This window comes from Haliotis cracherodii, unplaced genomic scaffold (assembly GCF_022045235.1).
Source record: "Haliotis cracherodii isolate W230 unplaced genomic scaffold, xgHalCrac1.p SCAF_22, whole genome shotgun sequence".
Lineage (NCBI taxonomy): Eukaryota > Metazoa > Mollusca > Gastropoda > Lepetellida > Haliotidae > Haliotis > Haliotis cracherodii.
The window spans coordinates 13,521,950-13,548,818 of record NW_027266278.1 but is presented as its reverse complement, the minus strand read 5'-3'; the positions used below and the strand labels follow the sequence as shown (position 1 = coordinate 13,548,818).

The 26,869-nt window shown below is 43.1% G+C and overlaps 1 protein-coding gene across 2 annotated transcripts in view; it reads right to left on the bottom strand.

The window, feature by feature from the left end:
- LOC139471368 (kazrin-like) overlaps positions 1 to 20,187 on the bottom strand; it is a 174,704-nt gene extending 154,517 nt beyond the window's left edge. The window contains exons 1-2 of one of the 2 annotated variants that reach the window (XM_071253695.1): positions 19,743 to 20,187; positions 4,036 to 7,008 (exon numbers count right to left, since the gene is read on the bottom strand). In XM_071253695.1, coding sequence (XP_071109796.1) covers positions 4,036 to 6,562 — 2,527 coding nt within the window. In that variant the 5' untranslated portion in view covers positions 6,563 to 7,008; positions 19,743 to 20,187. The remainder of the gene's footprint in view (positions 1 to 4,035; positions 7,009 to 19,742) is intronic. The other variant, XM_071253696.1, reaches the window with a different exon arrangement.
- Positions 20,188 to 26,869: the final 6,682 nt, after the last annotated feature.

The window sequence follows — 26,869 nt, the reverse complement described above, 5'->3', positions numbered from 1 at the left end:
TGGGCGCCGTAGTTGTAGGTATCGGTGACTGGTATACACGCAAGCATGTGCATATGGAGAGAAGGGGAATGTGTTTATGCCTGGTCGATCATGGGAAGTGAAAACACATGTTTCGGCAGCAGAAGTAACAGAATTACTTATATAGACGCATCTACATATCCACATCCTCGAGGGCCACATGCCAGGCGTACACGAGATGCACGAATTACACCGCCAACAGTTCCATCGTATTCTGTCATTTCTAGCTCGTTTCAAGTTATAGAGGGTGGGGCGATCTTGTGGCTGAAGTCTTCACCCAAGGGTACAGTGTGTGTAAGTTATGAGCGTTGTTGGCGCCCAGCGTTAATCTTGCTGGAATTGTGCTGACAGCAGAGGAAAGCCGTTCCCAAACACTCGTCTACATTTACCCCTTTTGGGGATTCCGGGTTAGAGTCGACCACAATGCAGCTGTCTATGCTGGTCTTGATTTGTTTGTTTGTTTGTTTGTTGTTTATCGCAGCCCTCAGAAATATTCCAGCTATATGACTGCGGTCTGTAAATAATCGAGTCTGGACCAGACAATCCTGTGATTGACATCATGAGCATCAATCCACGTAATTTGGATCGATGACATGCATCAACCAAGTCAGCGAGCCTGGTCACCTGATCCCGTTAGTCGCCTCTTACGACAAGTTAAGTCGCCTCTTACGGCGAGCAAGGGTTGCTGAAGACCTATTCTACCCCAGATCTTCACGGATTTGCTGGTCGTTAGGCTGAATCAGTAGACTGGGTGGTCAGTCAGCTCGATGCCTTGTGCTATAGTACCCGGGGTGGATCGGTGTTAATCATATCAATCACTGGATTGTGTGGTTCACACTCGCTTATCTATTGGTCGCTGTCACTTATAGCTGGAATACTGCTGGGTGGGCGTACAACAATAGCATGTTGAACGAGTGATATATCGAAGATTGAACCCCGAGTATGCTTGGAAGAAAACATACCATATCCACATTCTTGTATAGTGGATAAATTTTAGATGATAAGCGTGTGTCTCAACACAGAATGAAGGATATCGAACTTTATAGGAACCGTATATACTCCGGGAAAAATGTAAAGCACCCCAAAACCTGTGCATACTCTGTTAAGATACTTTTAAAGCAACGCTCTCTCTAAACCGGTATCGTATTTAAAAGCTAGGAAAGACCCGTGAAGATCCGGGGTAGAATAGGTCTTCAGCAACCCTTGCTTGCTGTAAAAGGCAACTATGCTTGTCGTAAAAGGCGACTAACGGGATCGGGTGGTCAGGCTCGCTGACTTGGTTGATGCATGTCATCGGTCCCAATTGCGTGGATCGATGCTCATGATGTCAATCACTGGATTGTCTGGTCCAGAATCGATTATTTACAGACCGCCGTCATATAGCTGTAATATTGCGGAGTGCGGCGTGAAACAACAAACAAACAAACATAAGGAAACTTCAATCATTCTATATTAATTAATCAAATCTTTTCAAAGTCAAGAGCACAATAACACATTAAAGCGCCATAAACACCCAAACATTATGAAATATACAATTGAGGAGACCAATGTGTTTATAACTCACTCACTGAAATTGATTTCTTAATTAAAACCCATGGGCTAAAAACGAACACAAAGTATCTTTACTTATGCCCAGGAACTAAACAACGCGGGGGCTTATAAATACATGCGTCCCAAGAACATGTGAAGATATGTGAAGTGTATATCCTACATTATATCCTACTGGTGTTTGTTGATAGGCGGCCCCGCACACCACATCGCACAAAATACCACTCCATTAAACGAATAAGAAAATATACAGACACTAGATATCATATAAACCATCTCAGAATGTAGTATTGCAATCAGAGTCTGAAACCGATGGGATCTGCTGTAATGAGCGCTCCTCCTGTGCCCGAGTTGTCGATACATCATTCAAAACAAACACCGAGTGTGATCACCTTTCGATATTTACACATGTGTTTTGTAGCTATTCTCAAACCTGAATTAGGGCAACCTGACATAAACATGATGCTATAACTTTGTATCACAAATGTTTACCTCAAAGGATGTAGGCCTAGATTTATACATAATTTTATTTAGTAGATCTACGTGTGACTTCATGTTAACACTGACAGCCATACAACAAACATCTGTATAGCGGAATAAGATAGTTCCTCAAAGAGAGAGGTGACATGAGCGTATGTATACACAACTTGCTCTTCAGAAACATCTGAAACTACACATGTATTCAGATAATATCACTGTCAGATGAGAAAGGCCTGTTAAGAACTACATCAGTAAGTCAGTCACGTCGTCAGCGCGTCGTAATACATTTACATTAAGTTCAAGACGTCAAAATGGCCGACACGATAAACGTGACGGATGAGATTTAGGAAGTTGTTTATAAACGTGTGGCGGTTACATGTTATATATAGTTATCACTGATCAGTTAGACGATCATTGAAAGGTGATTAAAGATGTGTTAAATAGACACTAAGGTAAATTCATAGTTTGATGTAGACTAACTGTCAGTTTAGACACGGATCGCGTCGATACTTAGATAGCAATAGTGGATGTGCATTTCTACGTTTTGTTCACAAATGTGGGTAGTAGCGAGGATATTCGCGAACGATCATGTTTCTCACTGTATGCTAAATGCTGAGTTCAAGATTAAAGGGGGCGGTCGGGTAGCCTAGTGGTTAAAGCGTTCGCTCGTCACGCCGAAGACCCGGGTTCGATCCCCATTCTGGTGTACCCCGCCGTGATATTGCTGGAATATTGCTCAAAGCGGCGTAAAATCAAACTCACTCATTCACTCAAGATTAAAGGGTCCAATGATCAGAAACAACGATACTGTACGTATTCGTTTTCTCCAGGAATGTGGAAGTAGCCCGTCAGTGTTTGCGTCATTTCAAGAATACAGTCTTGTGAAAAACGTAAGAACGTCACATTGTGTCGTTCATAGGCTTACCGTCAGTTTGGTTGTCATGTGACCGGCCTCTCGTCCAATGGAAAAGCCGTATGTCGTGTAAACTTCAAATTAAAAAATTATAATGATTTCTTCCAAAGACAGTGCGTTACGAGAAAATTGTTGTGAAAATTTGTTATTCATCCAACATTGGGTAAATTTAATTCTCTTATATCTTCAGCTAAAGTAAAGTATTTTACAAACCTTGCTATGGACATTTATCATACCAATAATCTTGGGATATAACCAAACTATTTACCGTTTTTCTTATATTTGTTCTGTACACCTCGTGTGTATTGCTCACTGTTTGACCAATAATGTGGCGTTAATTTGGGCCGATGGCCTACATTCTAAAAAATACTCACTGTCATTCCGCTCTTTGAGCGAGCTTTTTATGTTTGTTTTATTATGATCTAAACTCACGGTTCATGATTTCTACCTGTCGATGAAGAAATATACTTTGCACTTGTTCGCCGAGTCTGTATTTTTAGGATTATTTAGATAATGCAGTAACTATGAGCCTTTGAGTCTTCTTCTCTATAGAAGAAACTAGAGGCGATTCCGACCACAGTCTTGAGGAACAAGTCAGTCCCTCAACTAGGGCTTTTGAACAGTGCTCTTACTTATTTGACTCACTGACCTATTTCTAAGACTTTTTTTTAACCTTTCTGAATAAAAATTGACAATGTCTACACTGGACCCCAGGAGTGGCAATGTATATGGCGCTGTCATGTTTGAAAAACATAGCTTGGATGTCTTGGTTCTTCTTTAATCTTCTACCTACCATGTCAGTAAGGTCGAGTTTTCACCTCCCTGTTTATAATGCCATTTCTTCCGCTCGACGAAAGGTGGCATTACAACCGAGGGGATTGTTTTTGTTGCAACAAAAAATACTGAAACAATCATTCTGACTTTTGTAGCGACAAAATAAAATGTTTTGAATGTCCTGAATAACAGAAGATAAACATTGTGAGAATATGATAGTAAGAGAGAACAAATATCACTGTTGGTCAAAACGAGGCTCTGTTAACCCTCACAAAATAAAACGACCAGTAAACAACACTTACCTGCTCCTGTCAACCTTGACCCCTCGCACTGTAGGATGACCCTGGAGGTCGGATCCTGACCTTTCCGTCGCCTCCCTGTCCTCAAGGTCACACACATGGCGTTGTAGAGCGCCTCCAGCAGCTTGTACATTGTGCACACTCGACTGATGTAAATAAGGCTGGCCCTCCATTGGACGTCAGCAGCTACGGGTAATCCACGGGAACCCACGTGACACGCGTCGTCAGCGGCCACATACACGGGGTCAGCAACACACACAGATGTTGAACTAGACACGACGTCAGGGAGGTTCCTGCTTGAAGTCGAATCTTGTGATTCCACTTCGAGTTCTGTTTGTTCTTTAGAGTTAGATTCCTTTTCATACCGTGTTTCCTTGATAGTTTCCAGTCGGGGTGACATTTGTTGAAAGTTTTGGATATCGAATGGATTAATTACGTTTTTAGCTGGCACAGATAAAAGTTCAGTCGTTTGCTGGTCAACCAGTATAGGGTCAAGGTTAGGGTCAAGGTTAAGGTCAAGGTTAGGATCAAGGTCAGAGGCACACTCATGCATATCTTCCAATGCTTCTGTGACTGATTTGGAAGACGCTTCGGTGGTCTTCTCAAATACATTGTCAAGGTAAAAGGCAATACTTGCAGCCTGTCCTTCCTCCTGTACACCCCCCGAGGCTGTGGAGTCTCCACATGTTGATGTGTCAGACGTGTCAAGGTCACCTCTTTCTCCCTTGCTCCGACCTTCAGGTTCATCGGGATCTCCGGTCTCACTTCCGGTTAGGCTCGGCGAGAAGCATGGTTCAAACAGGAAGTCAATATACGTCGTGACAATGTCCAGCTGCTCGTCATTCAAGTCTGAGTCTGTGTCGTGTATTCCAGCAGACAGACATGCGTCTGTGTCCACGACATCATGGGACGTTTCAATGTGTAAGGCTTTTTTCGGATCTTTGGTATCTGGCGTTGTGTCATCCTGCTGAATTGCTTCGTTAGAAGGACCTTTAGTATCAGAAGAAGACTGATCTGTAAGTCCTGCACTTGTATCCTTTCCTGTTGACGAATAACCACACTCTGCGTCGTCCTGCTGAATTGCCTGGCCAGAGGGACATACATTGTCAAACAAAGACTTAGTGATAACTTCTGCACATGTATCTCGGCCCGAAGGTGGACAATTGTCCTCTGTTGGAGAACCACGTTCAGTAGAGTTTCCCCTGGCTGCATCATCATCAGGTACGTCACCAGCTTCATGTATGCCGTCACCAACACACAGGGGGTGATCTTCGTCGGACCCTGGATCATCGGTATTGACAACAACTGGAACACACTCCTCCCCCTCACACGCGACCGGGGCGTCGCTGTGAACACCCTCGCCGACAGGAGATGCTTGATGTTTCTTAATCGCACCTGTTGTCTCTGCTGGAACGTTACAGGGGACAAGACTCTCTACCTCGCTTGTAGCACATCCTTGAGCAGGTGCAGTAACGGCGTTGTCAGATGCTGCCGTGACACCCCCTCCTTCTGCTGTTACAACATTAACGTTTGAGACAACGTCAACACTCGAACCAACACTTTCAGACACTGAAGGCGGTCCAACCCTTGATGAATCTAAACTAATATCCTTTGGTATAATGTTCGCAAAATTAGATTCGTCTTTGCTATAATTATATGTTTGAACACATTTTTCTGATGACTCCTCTACCGGTGACTGTGAACCTGTATTCAAACCAGAGTCAACTTTTCTATCGGATTCTGAAACCGAGTCATTAAATTTCATGACCGGAGACGCTTCAAGACACACGTGACCTTTACCTTCAGTGGGTAAAGTTTTTAATTCTACCGCTTGTATTTGTGTATATAGTTCCTTCTGGATAACACAGGGTTGGAATGAAACTGGATCCACACTGGTTCCAAGTTCATCTTCAATCGTGTGTCTTTCCTCGCAGGATCTGTCAAAAGAGGATGATTGTTCAGAGTGAGTTGTCTCCTCATTGTTGTCAAGTGGGGATGACAGAGGTACACATTGACTTCGTCCTTGTTGGCCAACTGGAGGTGGCGCTTTGCAGATTTGAGTTGAATTTGTTGACGTTGTGTCTCCGTCATCTTGGTATTTACAGCTCGTGAGTGAATTATTTCCATTTGAATCACGGTGTTGTACCTTGGTGACATCATCAGAATAACCACACGGAACTGCTTTGACTGACAGTTGGGCCTGTTCGCCCACTGAACTAGAACCTGCTTTAACATCCAGGTCAACCTGACACAAAAGTAAACTTTTACCTTGTTCATTCCCCATTTCCTTCGCCGTTTGATCGTCTGCTCCAGTTGCTAATCCAGAACTAAAATCAAATTCATCCTCACACTTATCTGGACTTACAGATTCCGAGGATTCGCCATCCGTTGGGGTCCCTCCCGTAGCTCCAAGTGATTCTGTCAACTCACCATCTGCACTAGCAGACGATTTCCGGCGACTCTCCTCGGACGAACTGTTCCGTTTTCCCGCCCTTTTCGCCCGAGCCTTCCTACTTCTCTTGCCAGGCATGATCTCGAAAATAACCTGTTCTTCTTACACAAATCTACCCAGACTCAACAGTCAACAGGACATCTTCACAAAACTCTCGAAAGTGGAGTCCAACCCTCACACATCCATCCTACCATCAGCCTTGACACGACAGTGAAGCAGTGTTGTACTCTCGCGGGGGTATGCAGGCGTATAGAATATCAGTCCCTCCCGCCACATGTATAGGTAATACCTACCGAAACGCTGCCTCCGATCTTCACCCTTCCTCTGTAGTTGTGATGGAGCACGCGTGCGTTAAATGCACATATTCTCGATATTTCGTCACCAGTGTTGATTACTGCGCTATATTGCACGGCGTGAGATACACGGGGTGATATTTGGGTCTGTTAACACGGAATTCCCCTGCAGTTTAATCTCAGCCTGTCTTGTTTCCTGATTAATCCTGGGAGGGCTCTATCGGGCACCTGCTGAAATGGAGCAAAGAATGTTCCTGTATGTATTTGCACACCGGAGGAAGATAAAGTAAACTGCTGGAGAACGAAGTCAAACAAACTAACAAATTATGAAGGGACATGTTAATTTTGATATATGCAGAGTAAGGGCTTACACCCTAAACGTCTAGGCCCTAACCATGGAGGGCATAAAAATATTGCATGGTGATAGGACTGTTTGGGCTTGAATAAGGAATTATTTCATCATGTACAATTAAGAATACACTTTATTGAATAAATTCGATAAGGGCCCCTATTGAAAACACTTTGGCCCTTAAAGAGGATATGTCATGACTAAACAGAGGTATTATCACATGGGACGTTCTTTGGAATGTATAAACTTGCGCTACCTGTGCGTTAAGGCTGTTAATTCATAGAATGCTTCTGAGACGCCCCCCTCTCTGTTTAATTTGATCCTTTCACAATATCTTTAGGTCACAAATTGATTGCTGTTTGGAAGGATTATTTGAAAAACAATTTATTCGCTCTTCCGGTATACTTTGACAAGATATAGGTGATTTGTTGTGGGCGTACGAGCGTATACGGGAAATAACTAAACATACGAGTGAGTGAGTGACTGAGTGAGTGAGCATCCTTTATGTTTGTTGTTTAACGCCGCACTCAGCAATATTCCAGCTATATTACGGTGGTCTGTAAATAATCGAGTCTGGACCAGACAATCCAGTGATTGACATCATGAGCATCAATCTCCGCAACTGGTATACGACGCATCACCGAAGTCAGCGAGTCTGACCTCCCGATCCCGTAAGTGGCCACTTACGACCGATAATCATGGGTTGCTGAAGATGGGGAATTACCAATTTGTTAAACTGTTAGCATCTCACTGTTAAAATACACCATGCAAGCACACAAATCATGCGTGTGGTTTCAATATTAACCTTTACAATGGTAATACCTCGAAGTCACCGAGCCTGACCACCCGATCCATCTATTAGTCGCCTCTTACGGCCAGCATAGATGGGTGGGGAGTACACGCTACACGCCTTGCCATCAGGACAGTGGTTACATCATTGTGAGACCCGTGAAGATCCGGGGTAGAATATCGGCATCAGTCCGGACTAGTACAAGCAGCCACACAAACACACACACGTACATGCACGTGGCTATATAAGTGCAATAATCTTGGACGCGACGTAAACCCCATTTCACCTCACCTCACCACTCTTTCAAGCATGGTGTCCGTGAGACACATTCACCCACAGACAGTTAAAAAACAATATGACACAACATTAAAGATACGTTACCTTCAACGTGAATGCAATCCTAATGCAGTCTGTAGTGTCAATTATCCGTGCGTTCTAACGGTTTTATGAAACGTACAAGGAACTATTTCTACGGCTTCCTGAATCACAAACAGGTCTACGTAATCAGACGCGTGTCGGTAATAAACAACCTGTCTACAGACGGAAGGATGTGAGACGACAGACTACACATTTAAAAGCAGTTTTAGAATAGAAGCTAAATTTCTGTGTTTCAAAAACTAAAGGGGCGGTGGGGTCGCCTGATGGATAAAAGCGTTTGCTCGTCAAGTCAAAGACCCTTGTTCGACTTCCCTCATAGGTACAAAGTGTAAAGCTCATTTATGTCGTATTGCTGGAATACTGGATTGTTTGTTTGTTTGTTTGTTTGTTTGTTTGTTTGTTGTTTAACGCCGCACTCAGCAATATTCCAGCTGTATGACGGCGGTCTGTAAATAATTGAGTCTGGACCAGACATTCCAGTGATTGACACCATGAACATCGATCCACGCAACTGGGATACGATGATATGCATCAACCAAGTCAGCGAGCCTGACCACCCGATCCCTTTAGTCGCCTCTTTCGACAAGCATAGTCGCCTTTTAAGGCAAGCGGGTTGCTGAAGACCTATTCTATCCCGGATCTTCATGGATTACAATATTATGACATGGTCGTATTGAGACATGATTGTATTGAGAAGAATAGCTAAAAGAAATGGGTAAAATCCGTGATCTTTAACTGTCTGTATGCTTACCTACAGTTATGAAAATCAGCTCTAGCCAAAGACCCGCGTATTTTATTTTTTTTAGAAAAAAAACAAATGAATACAAAATATGGAAAGATTGTGGTTGATGTTGCTCTTTATGCAAATGTCTCGAATTTTATATGTCAGAAATAATTCCAGGCGCTGATCTAAGTCAAATACGATAAACACCTGTGATGATATAACTAGAACATAAGTATATAGCAGTGGTAAACTAATGATGCAATGCTTCATCTACTTATGTCAATCATGCTGTCTGGATGCTGAACCAGACCCATGTTCATCTCGGAATGTTTTGGTGTCACGTGATTGTTAAAGGTCGTTGATTAGTCGCGCGTTCGTAACATATGCTTGAATTAACTGTAATTGGAAACCGAGGTTATGCCAGCGTGCCCAACTACAAGTTCCTGCGGCACGCCCTGACGAAAGGGCGACGTTGCACGCAGTAATATAGTGTTGTGACTGAGTATAGTTTTACGCCGCTTTCAGAAACATTCCATCAATATCAATGCCGGGGGACCGCCTCCGTGGTCTAATGGTAGAGCGTCCGCCCGGAGAGCGGAAGGTCCGGGGTTCGATCCCCAGCTGCGTCATACCAAAAGACGTTAAAAGATGGGACTTGTTGTTACCCTGTCTGGTGCTCGGCATTAAGGGGCTAAAACAAGGACTGGTCGTCTCGGAGTCAGTATACTGTGTCTGAGTCTGTGTCTGCGATATAAAGTAACATTTAGTCCACTGAGTCCTTATAATGACAACATAGAGCTTAACCCTTAAAAAGGGCAAATCTGTACTAGTCCTTATGATACCTTAACCATTTTGGGCAGTTTGGCAAATGACAATAGGACCAGTGCCATGCAGTTTCTAACGCTGCTGCTGCTTCTACAACAACAACTACTACTACTACAACTACTACTACTACAACTACTACGACTACTACTACTACTACTACTACTACTTCAACTACTACTACTACAACTACTACGACTACTACTACTACTACTACTACTACTACTACTACTACTACAACTACTACAAGTACTACTACTACTACTACTACTACTACTACTACTACTACTACCACTACTCCTGCTCCTGCTAATATTAATTAACGTGTACACTTGAATGATATCATTCTTCAGGATCTCCGCCCTCTGCAGCGCCCACGCAGGAATGTACCACCTGTCGCTCTGCATCGCTTACAGTCCACGCATAACACTGCACAATACTTTGACCACAGATTGACATGAATAGATATTGTTTTACGCCGCTTCATCACTGCCTCTTGTAAATAATTTGTAATATTCGCGTCCTTGCCTGGCAAACCGGTGATTGATAACTCGAGCAACGTTCTACTTCATCAAGGTAAGGTGACACACAACTAGTGACGTCACATATTGTGACGTCATTGTTGTCAGCTTCTACGATAAGCATGGGGTACATGGGGACTTATTCCAATCCCGAACCCACACAGGGTGAAGTCATGGAGATGAGATTGTAGTTTGGTTAATAAAATGGTAAATCCATTTTATACAGTGAGAAATCACATCAAAGTAGCCAATTCAAACCTGCACCAGATAAACTAGTGGTTGATAATATGAGCAAGATTCAAACGACGCTGGGTACTATGAAACACTATTTATAGGATTTGTCTGGTGGGTCTCCCTTCTGACCATCGAATCCCCATTTAAGTACTTGTGGATGCAGTGGTGGCACGAGGTCCTGTGTACCGCCACACGTCACACATTAGGTCACGTAAGCAACTTTGATGGCGGAGAGTAGGTGGATGGGCGACTGTAATAATAATAGGCTATTTACATTGCGCATATTTCCACGACACTAAAGCGCTATTATTACCCCGGTCACTGGAGCCATTGTGCACTCAAGACTCATTCTCAGCTCCCTGGGGAGTATACAACCCAAGCTGCCTTGTTCGAAATAGGGCTCTGTTCACCAAGTAGTGAATGGGTACCCGAGTGAGATGGTGTTTTGACCTTATCGCGCCTCATACGACACCTTGGGTTGTATACTCCTCTTGGAGCAGAGAATTAAACTCGTGTGCACATTGATCCATTGACCGGGGCAGTTTTACACTCGAAGGATTGAATTGCAATATGAATGAACTTACTTCACAAAAAATAATTCTCACTATGGAACAAGCACGAGATGTTTCCGCACCGGAAGTCCGCATCCAATTTCTACAGATGCAAACTCCAGTATGTCGACATCTGGTAAAGAATATAACACCACGACCACAAACACAGCTTCCATCAAATGATGAGTATGCAAAACTACTTAACGCGTCATTCCCTAGATACCAATCCTGAATGGAACACAAGTGACCACACCACATTAATGATAATGATAATGATAATGATAATGATAATCCAAGAACTGAACACTAACCACAAAAGCAGACAGGATTCCAGCGATTCAGAAAAAGCACCACATCCGGACGTCAATATATCCCTAGGATTTAAGACCATCCCCCGTTGCTGACGCGGCCTTAATGTATCCCCTCACGTAGATGGTGGTTTGGTGGGTGAACCGGTCCATGTTATTCTCTTTATCTCCCGATGTGATCCATCACCGTGTCAGATCTGAAAGGAGCTGTATCGTCTGCTACTGCTTGACAGTATCGTCTGCTTTTTTACACTGTCGTCTGCGACCCACAAGACCTGACGTCATTACCGGTAAGCAACCGTAGCAATAGTGTCTTGTCCCCACGAGGACTTAATCGCGTGCCTGGTACAAACAGGTACGTTAATTACAATCGTAATCGTAATGTCCAAGGTCCGGTTCCTCAAACAGTATAACAGAAAATTCTCAATCGTAAATCAGGGAACGACCAGCAATCGTAATACTAAGATAGTACTGGAGCAGAAATTGGAATCACGTTCGCACGCGCAAACATGCAGATATAGCCTATAAAATGGACTGGTCTCAAAATAAAACGGGTCAAACGTCAGGTCATGTTTACCTCGAGGTGGTTTTCCGGGAGATGTTTCAGTTCATACAGGTAGTTTATGGCAAGACGTCGTCACACTGAGTGTATGAGCTCCAGTGAGCCCCGCTGTCGGCAGCTCTCCGTTCCGCTCAGTGACTCTGTCCACTGGGGATTAACTGTCCCGTCATAGAGTTATCCGATGACATACAGAAACCTGTACACTGTGGGTAACAATGTAGGTACTGTACACTATAACTGCTGCAGGCTTCGACCTCTGCCAACGTTCCCGTTCCGTCTCGGGCCAGTGCCACTTTACATTCAGCACATACGTCCCGACCTTGTGTTCCCGAGAACCTCGGATACAATGTACTTAATGGGGCAGGGAAGACAGCAGAAGAGCTTCAAATAAAAACCTCTGACTTACTTCAGAAAAGGAGCTCATGGTCCTAGAACGGTGCCGAATGTATTTCCGCCCTTCTTGTATTAACCCCCCCAAAAAAAAAAAAAAAAAAAAACAAAACAAAAAAACAAAAAAAACACACAAAAAAACACACAAAAAACACACACAAAAAAAAACCCGTGAAGATTCCGGGGTAGGATAGGTCTTCAGCAACCCATGCTTGTAGTAAAAGGTGACTATGCTTGTCGTGGTCAGGCTCGCTGATTTGGTTGAAGCATGTCATCGATCTCAATTGCGCGGATCGATGCTCATGATAATAATCACTGGATTGTCTGGTCCAGACGCGATAATCTACAGACCGCCGTCATATAGCTGGAATACTGCTGAGTGCGGCGTAAAACAACCAACCAACCAACCAATGTATGAAAAAACACACACCAATTGAACGTTAGCTGCTATGGCTAGAGAAAGTCATCACATACATTTTTAATAGTCGTGATGTAATGGACCGACTGGCACACTGGTGTATGGAGGCGTGATTCGCTGTCAGGAGTTGCGTCCCTTAGTCGTGCCAGGATACTCATCATGGCCTACCGAGCTTAATTTTGTTGTTCTTTATTTTGGAGCGCTGGACATGAAGATCACAGTGCATGATAACTGTAATACCAGTCTTACAGAAGTGTGGTTCCAAGATGAAGCATGGACATTGTGTCAGATGCACCGACTAACACGGGACCAGGTCAAGTTTCACACACGCGATGGGAACTCGCTCACGTCTGTATGTAAACAATCTTTCTATGAATAAACGGTTTGTGCAAGAAAAGGATGCTCAGCGCATCGATAAACATGTCGGGTTGGGTACATGTATCAATTTGTTAAACGTGGACGCACATGACGCGTATTTCTCATGAAATATTCTGGGTTTTTCAAGACAAATCACTTCAAAACGTAACAAAACAATTTTGATAAACGAAAATATACCAAAATCTCAAAGACCTAATGGCCTAGGACGAATGAGCGCTGTACGTCCGTTGATGCAGGAAACAGCGACATGATGCATAATGTGCAGCTGGTTATTGGTCATTGGAGTTGAGATACCGGCGTCACTTTGCTCTTTTCTCCAAAATTAATTGAGCTGTCACATTGGGAATATTAATTGAAATAATATTAAAACGGATGTCAAATCCACCCACTCATTCACTCACTCACCCAACCCACCACTCGCTCACTCACTCACTCACTCACTCACTCGTTCACCCATTCACTCACTCACTCACCCCACCACTCACTCACTCACTCACTCACCCATTCACTCACTCACTCACTCATTCACTCACCCAACCCCACCACTCACTCACTCACTCACTCATTCACCCATTCACTCACTCACTCACTCACCCACTCACTCACTCAAATTAATCTCCAGGCTTGATACATACTCTCAAGGAGAATGCAACACACAATTCTCTCTCTCTCCCTCTGGTTCTGTGCCTAACGGAGTACCACAGTCAGTCAGTCAGTAGGAATCCAGAACAATCGAGTAGTGTGCCACATGTGACCTTGACCTTCAGCCCCACGACAGGAAGGTAACGAAAGGTTTATTCTCCTCCGAAGATTCCCTCGACATAAAAACATGTACTTGCGTCACGACCGAGCAGTATTCCAGGTTAACTGTCGGGAGCATTCTGTTACAAATGGGTCTGGTGTTTTACCAACTGTGAAGAGAGAGTTGTCGTTCCTGTAGCGTTAAACGCTAATGCGGCAGCCGTATGGGGCTTTGAAAAGGTGACGCCTCATCCCAACTCACAATTGCTGGAGATGTTTGTTTTCAATTGGACGTCAGTTTATCTATCTGCCAGTCTGTCGGTGTGTTAATAACGTGTCATCTATCCTCTACCTGCCACTGTATGTGTGTTAATAACCTGTCATCTATCCTCTACCCGCCACTGTCTGTGTGTTAATAACCTGTCATCTATCCTCTACCCGCCACTGTCTGTGTGTTAATAACCTGTCATCTATCCACTACCCGCCACTGTCTGTGTGTTAATAACGTGTCATCTATCCTCTACCCGTCACTGTCTGTGTGTTAATAACCTGTCATCTATCCTCTACCCGCCACTGTATGTGTGTTAATAACCTGTCATCTATCCTCTACCCGCCACTGTCTGTGTGTTAATAACGTGTCATCTGTCCTCTAGCCGCCACTGTCTGTGTGTTAATAACCTGTCATCTATCCACTACCCGTCACTGTATGTGTGTTAATAACCTGTCATCTATCCACTACCTGCCACTGTATGTGTGTTAATAACCTGTCATCTATCCTCTACCCGCCACTGTCTGTGTGTTAATAACCTGTCATCTATCCTCTACCCGTTACTGTCGGTGTGTTAATGACCTGTCATCTATCCTCTACCCGCCACTGTCTGTGTGTTATTAACCTGTCATCTATCCTCTACCCGTCACTGTATGTGTGTTAATAACGTGTCATCTATCCTCTACCCGTCACTGTATGTGTGTTTATAACCTGTCATCTATCCTCTACCCGCCACTGTGTGTGTGTTAATAACCTGTCATCTATCCTCTACCCGCCACTCTCTGTGTGTTCATAACCTGTCATCTATCCTCTACCCGTCACTGTCTGTGTGTTAATGACCTGTCATCTATCCTCTACCCGCCACTGTCTGTGTGTTATTAACCTGTCATCTATCCTCTACCCGCCACTGTCTGTGTGTTAATAACCTGTCATCTATCCTCTACCCGCCACTGTATGTGTGTTAATAACCTGTCATCTATCCTCTACCCGCCACTGTATGTGTGTTAATAACCTGTCATCTACCCTCTACCCGCCACTGTCTGTGTGTTAATAACGTGTCATCTGTCCTCTACCCGCCACTGTCTGTGTGTTAATAACGTGTCATCTGTCCTCTACCCGCCACTGTCTGTGTGTTAATAACCTGTCATCTGTCCTCTACCCGCCACTGTCTGTGTGTTAATAACGTGTCATCTATCCTCTACCCGCCACTGTCTGTGTGTTAATAACCTGTCATCTGTCCTCTACCCGCCACTGTCTGTGTGTTCATAACCTGTCATCTATCCTCTACCCGCCACTGTCTGTGTGTTAATAACCTGTCATCTATCCTCTACCCGTCACTGTATGTGTGTTAATAACCTGTCATCTATCCTCTACCCGCCACTGTCTGTGTGTTAATAACCTGTCATCTATCCACTACCCGTCACTGTCTGTGTGTTAATAACCTGTCATCTATCCTCTACCCGCCACTGTCTGTGTGTTAATAACATGTCATCTATCCACTACCCGTCACTGCCTGTGTGTTAATAACATGTCATCTATCCACTACCCGCCACTGTCTGTGTGTTAATAACCTGTCATCTATCCTCTAGCCGCCACTGTCTGTGTGTTAATAACGTGTCATCTATCCTCTACCCGTCACTGTCTGTGTGTTAATAACGTGTCATCTATCCTCTACCCGTCACTGTCTGTGTGTTAATAACCTGTCATCTATCCTCTACCCGCCACTGTCTGTGTGTTAATAACCTGTCATCTATCCTCTACCCGTCACTGTCTGTGTGTTAATAACCTGTCATCTATCCTCTACCCGTCACTGTCTGTGTGTTAATAACCTGTCATCTATCCACTCCCCGCCACTGTCTGTGTGTTAATAACCTGTCATCTATCCACTATCCGCCACTGTATCTAGTATACAGTATTTAGGTTGATTCTCCTTCTGTAATTTTCTAGTCTTGTCTGTCCGTATTCTCATGTCAACATATGGTTAATATTCATCTACTCTTTTCTGTCTGTAGACCGCCTCCGTGGTCTAGTGATAGAGCGTGCCCCGCCCGGGGAGCGGAAGGTCCGGGGTTCAATCCCCGTCCGCGCCATACCAAAAGATGGTTGTTACCCTGTCTGGCGCTCGGCATTAAGGGGCTAAAACAAGGACTTGTCGGCTCGGAGTCAGTATACTGTGTCTGAGTGGGGTATTCATGTTAAACTGCGGCATGGTATCTCAGTGGGCTATTGCTATAAATCGGCATCAGTCCGGACTAGTACAAGCAGCCACACGCAAACACACACACGTGCATAGACGCGACGTTAAACCCAATTTCACCTCACCTTTTCTGTCTATCCATCCGTCTACTCTCTGCACGTATCAGTTTATGGTTAATGTGTCTTTTCTTTTCTGTTTATTCGTCCGTCTGCATGTGTTACTTTATAGTTACTATTTGTCTTTTCTTGTCTGTCTATCCGCCCGTCTGCACGTGTCAGTTTATAGTTAATAATTGTCTATTCTTGTCTGTTTATTCGTTCGACTGCACGTGTTAGTTTATAGTTAATATTTGTCTATTCTTGTCTGTGTATTCGCCCGTCTGCACGTGTCAGTTTATAGTTAATATTCGTCTATTCTTGTCTGCCTATTCATCCGTCTGTACGTGTCAGTACATAGCTAGTATTAGCTACTATTTGTCTATCGGGATAGCTGTCAACCCGTCCCTATGCATCGAGGTGTATTCAGTCTAAACCATCTCACGTTTGTTTTCACAAAGATTGTGAATGATTTAAAGCATACAATAGACCAATGTCCATTCACCTTCCATATTGAATTACATACTTCTAACCAATACATACAATAGCCATACACTCGTGTACATCCAGCGACAAACAAGGCGTTGTTGTTTAACGCTTCACTCAGCAATATACCACATACATAAATGAATAATTGAGTCAGGACAAGACAATCCAGTGATTGACATCATAAGCATCGATTTACGCAATTGGGATACCACCCGATCCCGTTAGTCGCCTTTTACGGCAAGCATGGGTTGCTGAGGAGCAGCTTTTACTCCCCAGGGAGTTGAAAACGATCTTCGATTGCACACCGCTCTAAAGAAGATAAGGAGCACTGTAGTCATGTGAACACTTCTTTGAGTTGTATACACCTTATTATAATTATCATCTCAGAATAGGACTTCAGCAGACCATGCTTGTCGTAAGAGGCGACTATGCTTGTGAGAGGCGACTAACGGGACCGGGTGGTCAGGCTCCCTGACTTGGTTGATGCATGTCTTCGTATCCCACTTGCGTGGACTTGATGCTCATGATGTAAATCATTAGGTTGTCTGGTCCAGACTCGATTATTTACAGACCACCGTCATATAGCTGGAATATTGCTGAGTGCGGCGTAAAACAACAAACACACAAACTATGTTTGGGTATAACTTCCTCGTCACTGATATAACTTTACATCTCCAAAATAAAGGAATGTTATTTCAGATATTTCACGGAAGAATATTTCCCCAAATCCCAAACAATGGGTTTTTTTTCAGAATACTGATGTCTTTCCGGTTCATATGATGCTAAACTCGTATTTCTTTAGAGAATGATAAGGGCGAGGATGTGTATCTCACTAGCCCGGAACGAGCATACTTAAAGTCCCCACATTCATGCCACGCTTGAAAGTCCACGTTATCAGTGAGAGCTGATAACACAAGGCGGCGCTGTGCGAACTCAGCATCATTTAATGTACATTAGGTACAAGATGTCAAAGCGATTTATATCTCACATGTTATGCTTGGAATCATGTTTGATGTAATTGCATACGTTTACACGTAATAATTTATTTTCACGCGAGAATGTTAGTTTCAGTCATGTGTGTTGTTATAAAGGACTGAAAGCGTATTTTCAGGGTTACATTTTCGATATATTTGATAAGTAATGTTTAACAGAATGGGTTACACTTCATTACGGAAGCCTTTTAGGGCCATTTGTTTTTTATTTTTGGGGGGATACTATCTTGAAATTTCAAGGTACTAAGTTGAAATTTCAACTTATTATCTTGAAATTTCAAGATAGTATCTTGAAATTTCAACTTAGTTTTTTGAAATTTCAACTTAGTATCTTGAAATTTCAACTTAATATCTTGAAATTTCAACTTCTGTATCTTGAAATTTCAAGATAGTTTCTTGTAATTTTCAACTTAGTATCTTGAAATTTCAACCTAGTATCGAAAGAAATAAAAAAAAACCCAAATGGCCCTAAAAGGCTTCCGTACTTCATCGGTTCATCAGTAGCTTAAAAGAACAACAATTTTGGAAAAATGCATACATAAATACTACAAGATAAATAAATAAACACGGAGGCTCTGGATGATGTTAGACTCGTGATTGCTATATCGTGTTTTTTTTTGTCAAACACGCATTCATCGAAATTACGCTAAAGTGGGTAAGCTCACGTCTGAGAACGCGTCTCATAGGAATAACCATACATGCACTACAATCCATTCACAGTGGCCATTGTGACCGACCAATACACAGTCTTGTAATCTGCTGAATAAATCAATAACTCAGGACAAGGAAACGGAGCGGCCACATTTATAAAATATCCTAACTTGACCTGGGGCTGTGGGGTAGTCAAGTGGTTAAAGCGTCCGCTCGTCACGCCGAAGGCCTGGGTTCGATTTTTCCACATGGGTGCTATGTGTGAAGCCCATTCCTGGTGTCCCCCCCACCCCCCCCCCCCCCCACCCCCCCCCCCCCCCCCCCCCCCCCCCCGCCGTGGTATTGCTGGAATGTTGCTGGAAGCGGCGGTAAAGTAACACTCACTTATTCACTGTAACGGAGAACGCTTCAATCACTGGACAACCCAACGCCTCAGACCCGTAAAGATCCGGGTTGGAACATATCTTCAGCACCCATGCTTGCCGTAAGAGGCGACTAACGGGATCGGGTGGTCAGGCTCGCTGCATGTCATCGTATCCTAATTGTGTGGATCGATGCTCATGATGTCAATCACTGGATTGTCTGGTCCAGACTCGATTATTTACAGACCGCCGTCATACAGCTGGAATATTGCTGAGTGCGGCGTTTAACAACAAACAAACAAACAAAATAAAACCAAAAAACCAACGCCTCAGCCAAAGTTGGTGCGGTCGGGTTTATATAGGAATGATTGAACGGCACTACACTGATACAAACGTGGTTTAGAGTTGATACATACATACATACATACATACATACATACATACATACATACATACATACATACATACATACATACATACATATATAATGTTACATATATATAAGAGAGAGAGAGAGAGAGAGAGAGAGAGAGAGAGAGAGGAGAGAGAGAGAGAAGAGAGAGAGAGAGAGAGAGAGAGAGATTTATGTCGATATCGCAAAGCTCGGTGCTTTGGGATAGCTACCCCACATACATCACCGCTTCCAGCGCCACAGAATAACGTGTGACAGTCGGGATTAGCGTAGCTTGGAGGTGTTGTTTATTTACTGCACGTGAGGAAAACAAATAACTGCACATACACATACCTGTTGTCAATGGTTACTGGAGATGAACGTCTACCTGCATCTTCTGTCGGTGGTGATGATGCAGAGCCACTGTCAGACTGACATGGGAGCATACGCATTCTTCCGCGTTTCAAAGAAAAAAGATATCCTGATAACTATTCTGCCCGCCGTTCTTCAAGAAGCGCTGATTGCTTTAACCAGAACCGAAGTTAACGGTTCCTAAATCACAGTGACATTCCGATTGATGAAATTCCAGAGAATCTGCAAATTATCGTCTATGAAATATTCAATCCATTAATGATAGATTATTTAAACAGAATCGTGGAATATTCACGACTACGAGCGCTGTCTCTCGAACACGTGAGGGCAGTTAACGTTATACTTCCGATGTGAATCCCATCCTTCATTCCATAGACCCCCTACTACCTAGGCGCACACACGTGCATCGGCCGTGCAGCCGCGCGTCAGTTTAACTTGCCCCAGGGTCTTGCCAGGTGAGTTCCCCAGCGGCGAGGTCGTGCAGGGAGGAGACATTCGGCGTTAACTTACCCCCACGCACCACCGTCTCGCTTGCTGACATGGAGCTGTAAATATACGCATGCAAAGAAAAGCGAAAAAACGAGCGCCGGGATTTTTAACTTGGATGACTGTCTCAGGAATCAGTGGCTATGTATAGAGGGGTAATCTTTTGAGATAATTCCGACCTCCACTCTCGGTGTATCAACGCTCCCCACCCTCCCCCACCCACACCTTAAAACACACACTGCCACCACCACGACCCCCCCTAAGAACATAACTATCATTTCTTGTCTGAGTGTCCAATTATATGGTTAACGTGAAGTATGTAGTTTGTCTACAAAGGAAGATAGTGCTTCTGTCTTTGTCCACATTGGTGCAAAAAGCAACCGAGCAGTTAATATTATGGGTGGGATAATGTTGGTTTCTTCAGTCAGCCCTTCAAGTTACGTAATACTTGTTTTTTTCAAAGTGTGATCTTGCCCGACGTCATCGACGATGTCAAACTGTCAACCATTGGTGAGTGTGATCTTGCCCGGCGTCATCGACGATGTCAAACTGTCAACCATTGGTGAGTGTGATCTGTGTGTCTGTGTGTCTGTGTGTCTGTCTGTCTGTCTGTCTGTCTGTCTGTCTCTCTCTCTCTCTCTCTCTCTCTCTCTCTCTCTCTCTCACACACACACACACACACACACACACACCTATATAGACACACATACACACCCATATAGACACATCCAAACCCATATAGACACACCCAAATCCATGTGGACACACATACACACCGATATAGACACACCCACACCCCTATAGACACACCCACATCCATGTGGACACACATACACACTATATATACACACCCAAACCCATATAGACCCATATAGACACACCCATATAGACACACCCAAACCCATATAGACACACCGATATAGACACATACACATCCATATAAACACACACCCACACCCATATAGACACACCCACATCCATATGGACACACAAACACACCGATATAGACACACCCACACCCCTATAGACACACCCACATCCATGTGGACTCACATACACACTGATATAGACACACATCACACTCATATAGACACACCCACATCCATATGGACACACATACCCACCAATATAGACACACCCATATAGACACACCCACATCAATATAGACACACATACACACCCATATATACACACCCAAACCCATACAGACACACATACACACCCATGTAGACACACCCACACCCATATAGACACACCCAAACCCATATAGACACATCCATACAAACACACATACACACCCATATAGACACACCCAAACCCATATATACACACCCAAACCCATATAGACACACCCATATAAACACATACACATCCATATAGACACACCCAAATAGACACAGCCAAACCCATATAGACACACCTATATAGACACCCATATAGACACACCCACATCCATATAGACACACATCACACCAGTATAGACACACCCACACCCATATAGACACACCCACATCAATATGGACACACATACACACCCATATAGACACACCCAAACCCATATGGACACACCCACATCAATATGGAAACACATACACACCGATATAGAAACACATCACACCCATATAGACACACCCACATCCATATGGACACACAAACACACCGATATAGACACACCCACACCCATATAGACACACCCACATCAATATGGACATACATACACACCCATATAGACACACCCACACCCATATAGACACACATAACCACCAATATAGACACACCCACACCCATATAGACACACCCACATCAATATGGACACACATACACACACCCATATAGACACACCCAAACCCATATAGACACACCCATATAGACACACCCAAACCCATATAGACACACCCATATAGACACTCCCATATAGACACACATACACACCCATATAGACACCCATATAGACACACCCACATCCATATAGACACATCCACATCCATATAGACACACCCAAACCAATATAGACACACCCATATAGACACACCAACATCCATATAGACACACATACACACCGATATAGACACACATACACACCCATATAGACACACCCAGAAAGACACATAAACACCCATATAGACACACCCAAACCAATATAGACACACCCATAGAGACACACCCACACCCATATAGACACTCATACACACCCATATAGACATACCCACATCAATATGGACACACAAACACACCGATATAGACACACATCACACCCATATAGACACAACCATATAGACACACCAACATATACACACATACACACATATATATACACACATACCCATATAGACACACACACCCATAAAGACACACACACACACTCATAAAGACACACATCCACCTATATAGACACACCCGCATACATATGGACACACATACACACCGAAGTAGACACACATACACACCCATTTAGACACACATACACACCCATATAGACACACAAACACCCCCATATAGACACACATACACACCCATATAGACACACATACAAACCCATATAGACACACATACACACCTATTTAGACACACATACACACCTATTTAGATAGACACCCATAGACTCCCATACACACCTATATAGACACACATACACACGCACGCACGCACGCACGCACGCACGCACGTACATGGAAGGACATCGCAGCCTTGCGTGCCCAGAGCTCCAGATAGGCCTTTGGTGTTGTGGGTATTTTACCCATGCATTTTAAAATCATTGGGTATCAGTAATTCTATCTGGGTATTCAAATTTCTGTTACCCACTAGTTTTTACACATGTGGGTATTTAAGTTAAATATTGAAAAACATTATTCATCTAGTCCCTGCAAACTGGTGTCGTGTGGGTTCGAGAGCTTTATAGGACTCAAAAATACCACGATACTACCACAAGAAAGTGTGATGGCAAATGATCATGATGTAACTGTCATCGTGGAGTTTGGCAAGTTTGACGGAATGCCCGTTTATAAGATCAAAATAAGTTGCTGATTTTCTAATCGAATACGCAGGGTTACTTTTTAATAGTTCGATGATACGCACAAGTTTTATTTTTGTAGCGTATCTGTAATGTTCGTTGCGTATTTGATACGCTTGGATTTTATTTTACTGCGTATTTCTGCATTTCTGATGCGTATTTTACGCAGATACGCAGCTTATCTGGAGCTCTGCGTGCCTACTGCCATTTACAGCATCACCTAATTGGATTATTCTAATGTCAATGTCTCCCTGGCCCTAAAGGTGACCTATTTCCAAACATTTCCGAGGTTCTAACATTGTAACATCTATCCTTTTAGCACTAAATAACATGACGCTCGTCAAGATAACTAGTTTGTTGAGAGAATTTTTAATGCAAAACACACACACGCATTCTATGTTTATTTCCCCAAGGACAGTTTAGAGTCTCGCGCAGGTCTATTTTAGACATTTTATCTAATATTTCACATAAAACACACCATGGAAACATTTACCTTCCATTTATTAATACCACTAAACTGACGTCTGTTTGTGATCTTAAAATAATCTCATTTCGCGCCAAACCCGACATGCCTTCTGATCTCGTGGACGTGTCGTCTGCTTCTCTATTTATGACTCGGCGGAAACGACGATTATCAGCTGATCGCAAAACACAGCGATTTGCCATAAGTTAAAAGATACGAACCAAATGTATGATGAGGGATCTAGAGCCTGAGCCTCCTGTTAGGCTGTTCTAGTCGATGAATAGCTTGGCTCCAGTGTCTTGACGCATGATTGGCTCATCATTGCGATACAGTGTTGAGTCTTGCATTTATGAGGAAATTAAAACTTTGAATTTATGTCTTGATTTGTTAGGGGGAGCAGTATTTTGGGGGTGCGATTCTGGTTCACATACTTGGGTCGGACGCACGTCTTGACGAGATAGCAGTGGATAAATTAAGCAAGTCTGTAGATTAAAACTGAGTCAGAAGTCGAACACGAATTTCGAGGCCGTTTGTTAGGGTCTTGTCATTTATTATCGGAGATTTTACAGCGATGACTGTACTAAAAAAAACCATGATCCTCCCCAAATGTTCGTATTCCGACCCTGTCTATTTCCACATGGCCCTCCCAAAACGTTTGGGAAGTGTCGTCATCTTAAGTCCTCGTACCACGAACTCAGCACAGAACGTCTCGCTCTTATCAGTAATTTGATTGGACAGTTATTTTTAGTGTCGTATCATTCGAATCGGGATATAAATGCAGCTATGGCAACGAATGAACATAGGGTATTATCATAATAGCATTGAAGTATAATACATTTATTTAGATAATGAGCGATATGGCCCAACACTATTGTGGTTGAACAACAATTATGCACGGCTCGTGCAGATCCTATGTTCTTATCTGCAATAGTGTTGTTTGTTGTGTTGTTTGTTGTTGTAGTTTGCTGCTTAACGCCACGCTCAGCAATATTCCAGCTATATGACGGAGGTCTGTAAATAATCCACTGATTGCTATCATGAACATCGGTCATGAGTAAGTGAGTTGGGCTTATTATCGTTTTAAAGAGTATTTCAGTTATATCCGAGCGTATCAGCTTCATGTTTGTTTGTTGTTTAACGCCGCACTCAGCAATATTAGACGGCGGTCTGTAAATAATCAAGTGATTGCTATCATGAACATCGGGCATGAGTGAGTTAGTTGGGCTTATTATCGTTTTAAAGAGTATTTCAGTTATATCCGAGCGTATCAGCTTAATGTTTGTTTGTTGTTTAACGCCGCACTCAGCAATATTAGACGGCGGTCTGTAAATAATCGAATCTGGACCCGTAAATCCAGTGATTGACATCATGAGCATCGATCCACACAATTGGGATCGATGACATGCATCAACCAAGTCAGCGAGCCTGACCACCCGATCCCGTTAGTCGCCTTTTACAAGCATAGTCACCTTTTACGGCAAGCATGGGTTGCTGAAGACCAATTCCACCCAGGATCTTCACGAGTCCAGCTTAATGTGGAGGGGAGTTCAAAGCAACACAGGTAACACATATCTACCAACCAACGTTTTGTAGTTCACATAGTAATTTTCAGAGCTTATCAAAATCTTGTTAGGGAACATATTAAAACAGAACGTTCTTTAACAAATGAGTTTTCCTTGTAATCATAATATTTAAACTTGGATGGACATGTTGGAAGATTCATAAGTTTCATGTTTTCATTGCAAAAGTAGATTAAATTCTTGTTTTCATTTGACGTCATAACAGGATGCTTGAGTAGAGCTGGGCGTACAAAGCTCCCTCTGGTGGCAGTTTCACCCCGTGACGATCCTAGCATTCCGACAGAGAGGGAATCGATAGCTACTTTTTGTATGTCTGGTATAGAATTATAAGGTGTCAAGGTCAATTAGTAGAATCAGCTTTCTTGAACATTCGGCCCGCCCTAATCCCATTGCATGGTCATGCCGTGCATCACTTGAAGGAATTCCTGTCGGACCATTTCCAGTCACGTGACTGCAAGACACTTTAGAAAACAACGAGATGTTAAAAGCTTCTAAAGACTGCTCAGGAAGTATCCGTATTTATCATTTCGGAAAATATATATTTTATTTCCCTTAACCCACATCAAAGTGTTCGTATTCACCGCTGCGAGATGCGAACTATTTGCCGTGGGATTTGGCGGTGAACGGTTTTCAGAGAAATAGTGCAATATCACTACTCCATGCTGCCTGCTGTATAAAATAGTTAGCCAAATAAACACAGTGAATGTGAGTGTTTTCACACACCACACGGGTAATGGAGCTGTAATTTTGAACAAGCTGCTATTGTTTGCAACATTCGTTTGACTACTTGCCCTCAAACCCATCCACGTGTTAGGAATCAGATACTACTAGTTTGTCTCCTCTGTCTTCTCCATCGTCTTTTCAAGGGAAGGCATTCTTGAAGTCTTTAAACTCGGCACCGGTTAACTGATGCTATTAGACAAAGGAGTCGCACATTCTATAAGTAATTTTTTTTCTTATTCAATTACATTTAGGTATCTTTTATAATCACTTTGTTAAACCTATGCTGTTTTTATTAGTAGATTAACAATGGAGAGCTAGCTAGCATGTAGATTTAACATCGCGCGCTCAACTGAAATTGGAGCCGACCTCACGGTGTGATGTTTCAAATGTTCCATTTAGTGCGGGACTGGGAAGTGAAATGTTGAAACATAATAGAACGTTAAGTTCGGGCCGGGAAAAACGGTTCAGTTTATACATATAACTTATAAAAGTCACGCATGTGTATAATGCGGTACTATTAACAATTTAATAACCGTTGCCTTTATTGAGAAATTAGGCGATAAACATATTGTGTTTTCAATGTAGAGCTAGGTTACCTGTATATTTAACCCCGCTAAATTGAATTTGGAACAAAAAACGTACCGTGAGGTTTCAAATGATAAATTTAGCGCGGTTAAATCTACAGGTAACCTAGCTCTACATTGAAAATACAGTATGTTTATCTCCATTCTACCATAACTAAATAAAACTGAAGAGTATCTCCACTCTTTGGTGTTAGCAAATATACTGAGTGACTGAGCATGGGTTGACTCCAGTTTTTTCAGTGGGTTGTCGATCGGAATTACGG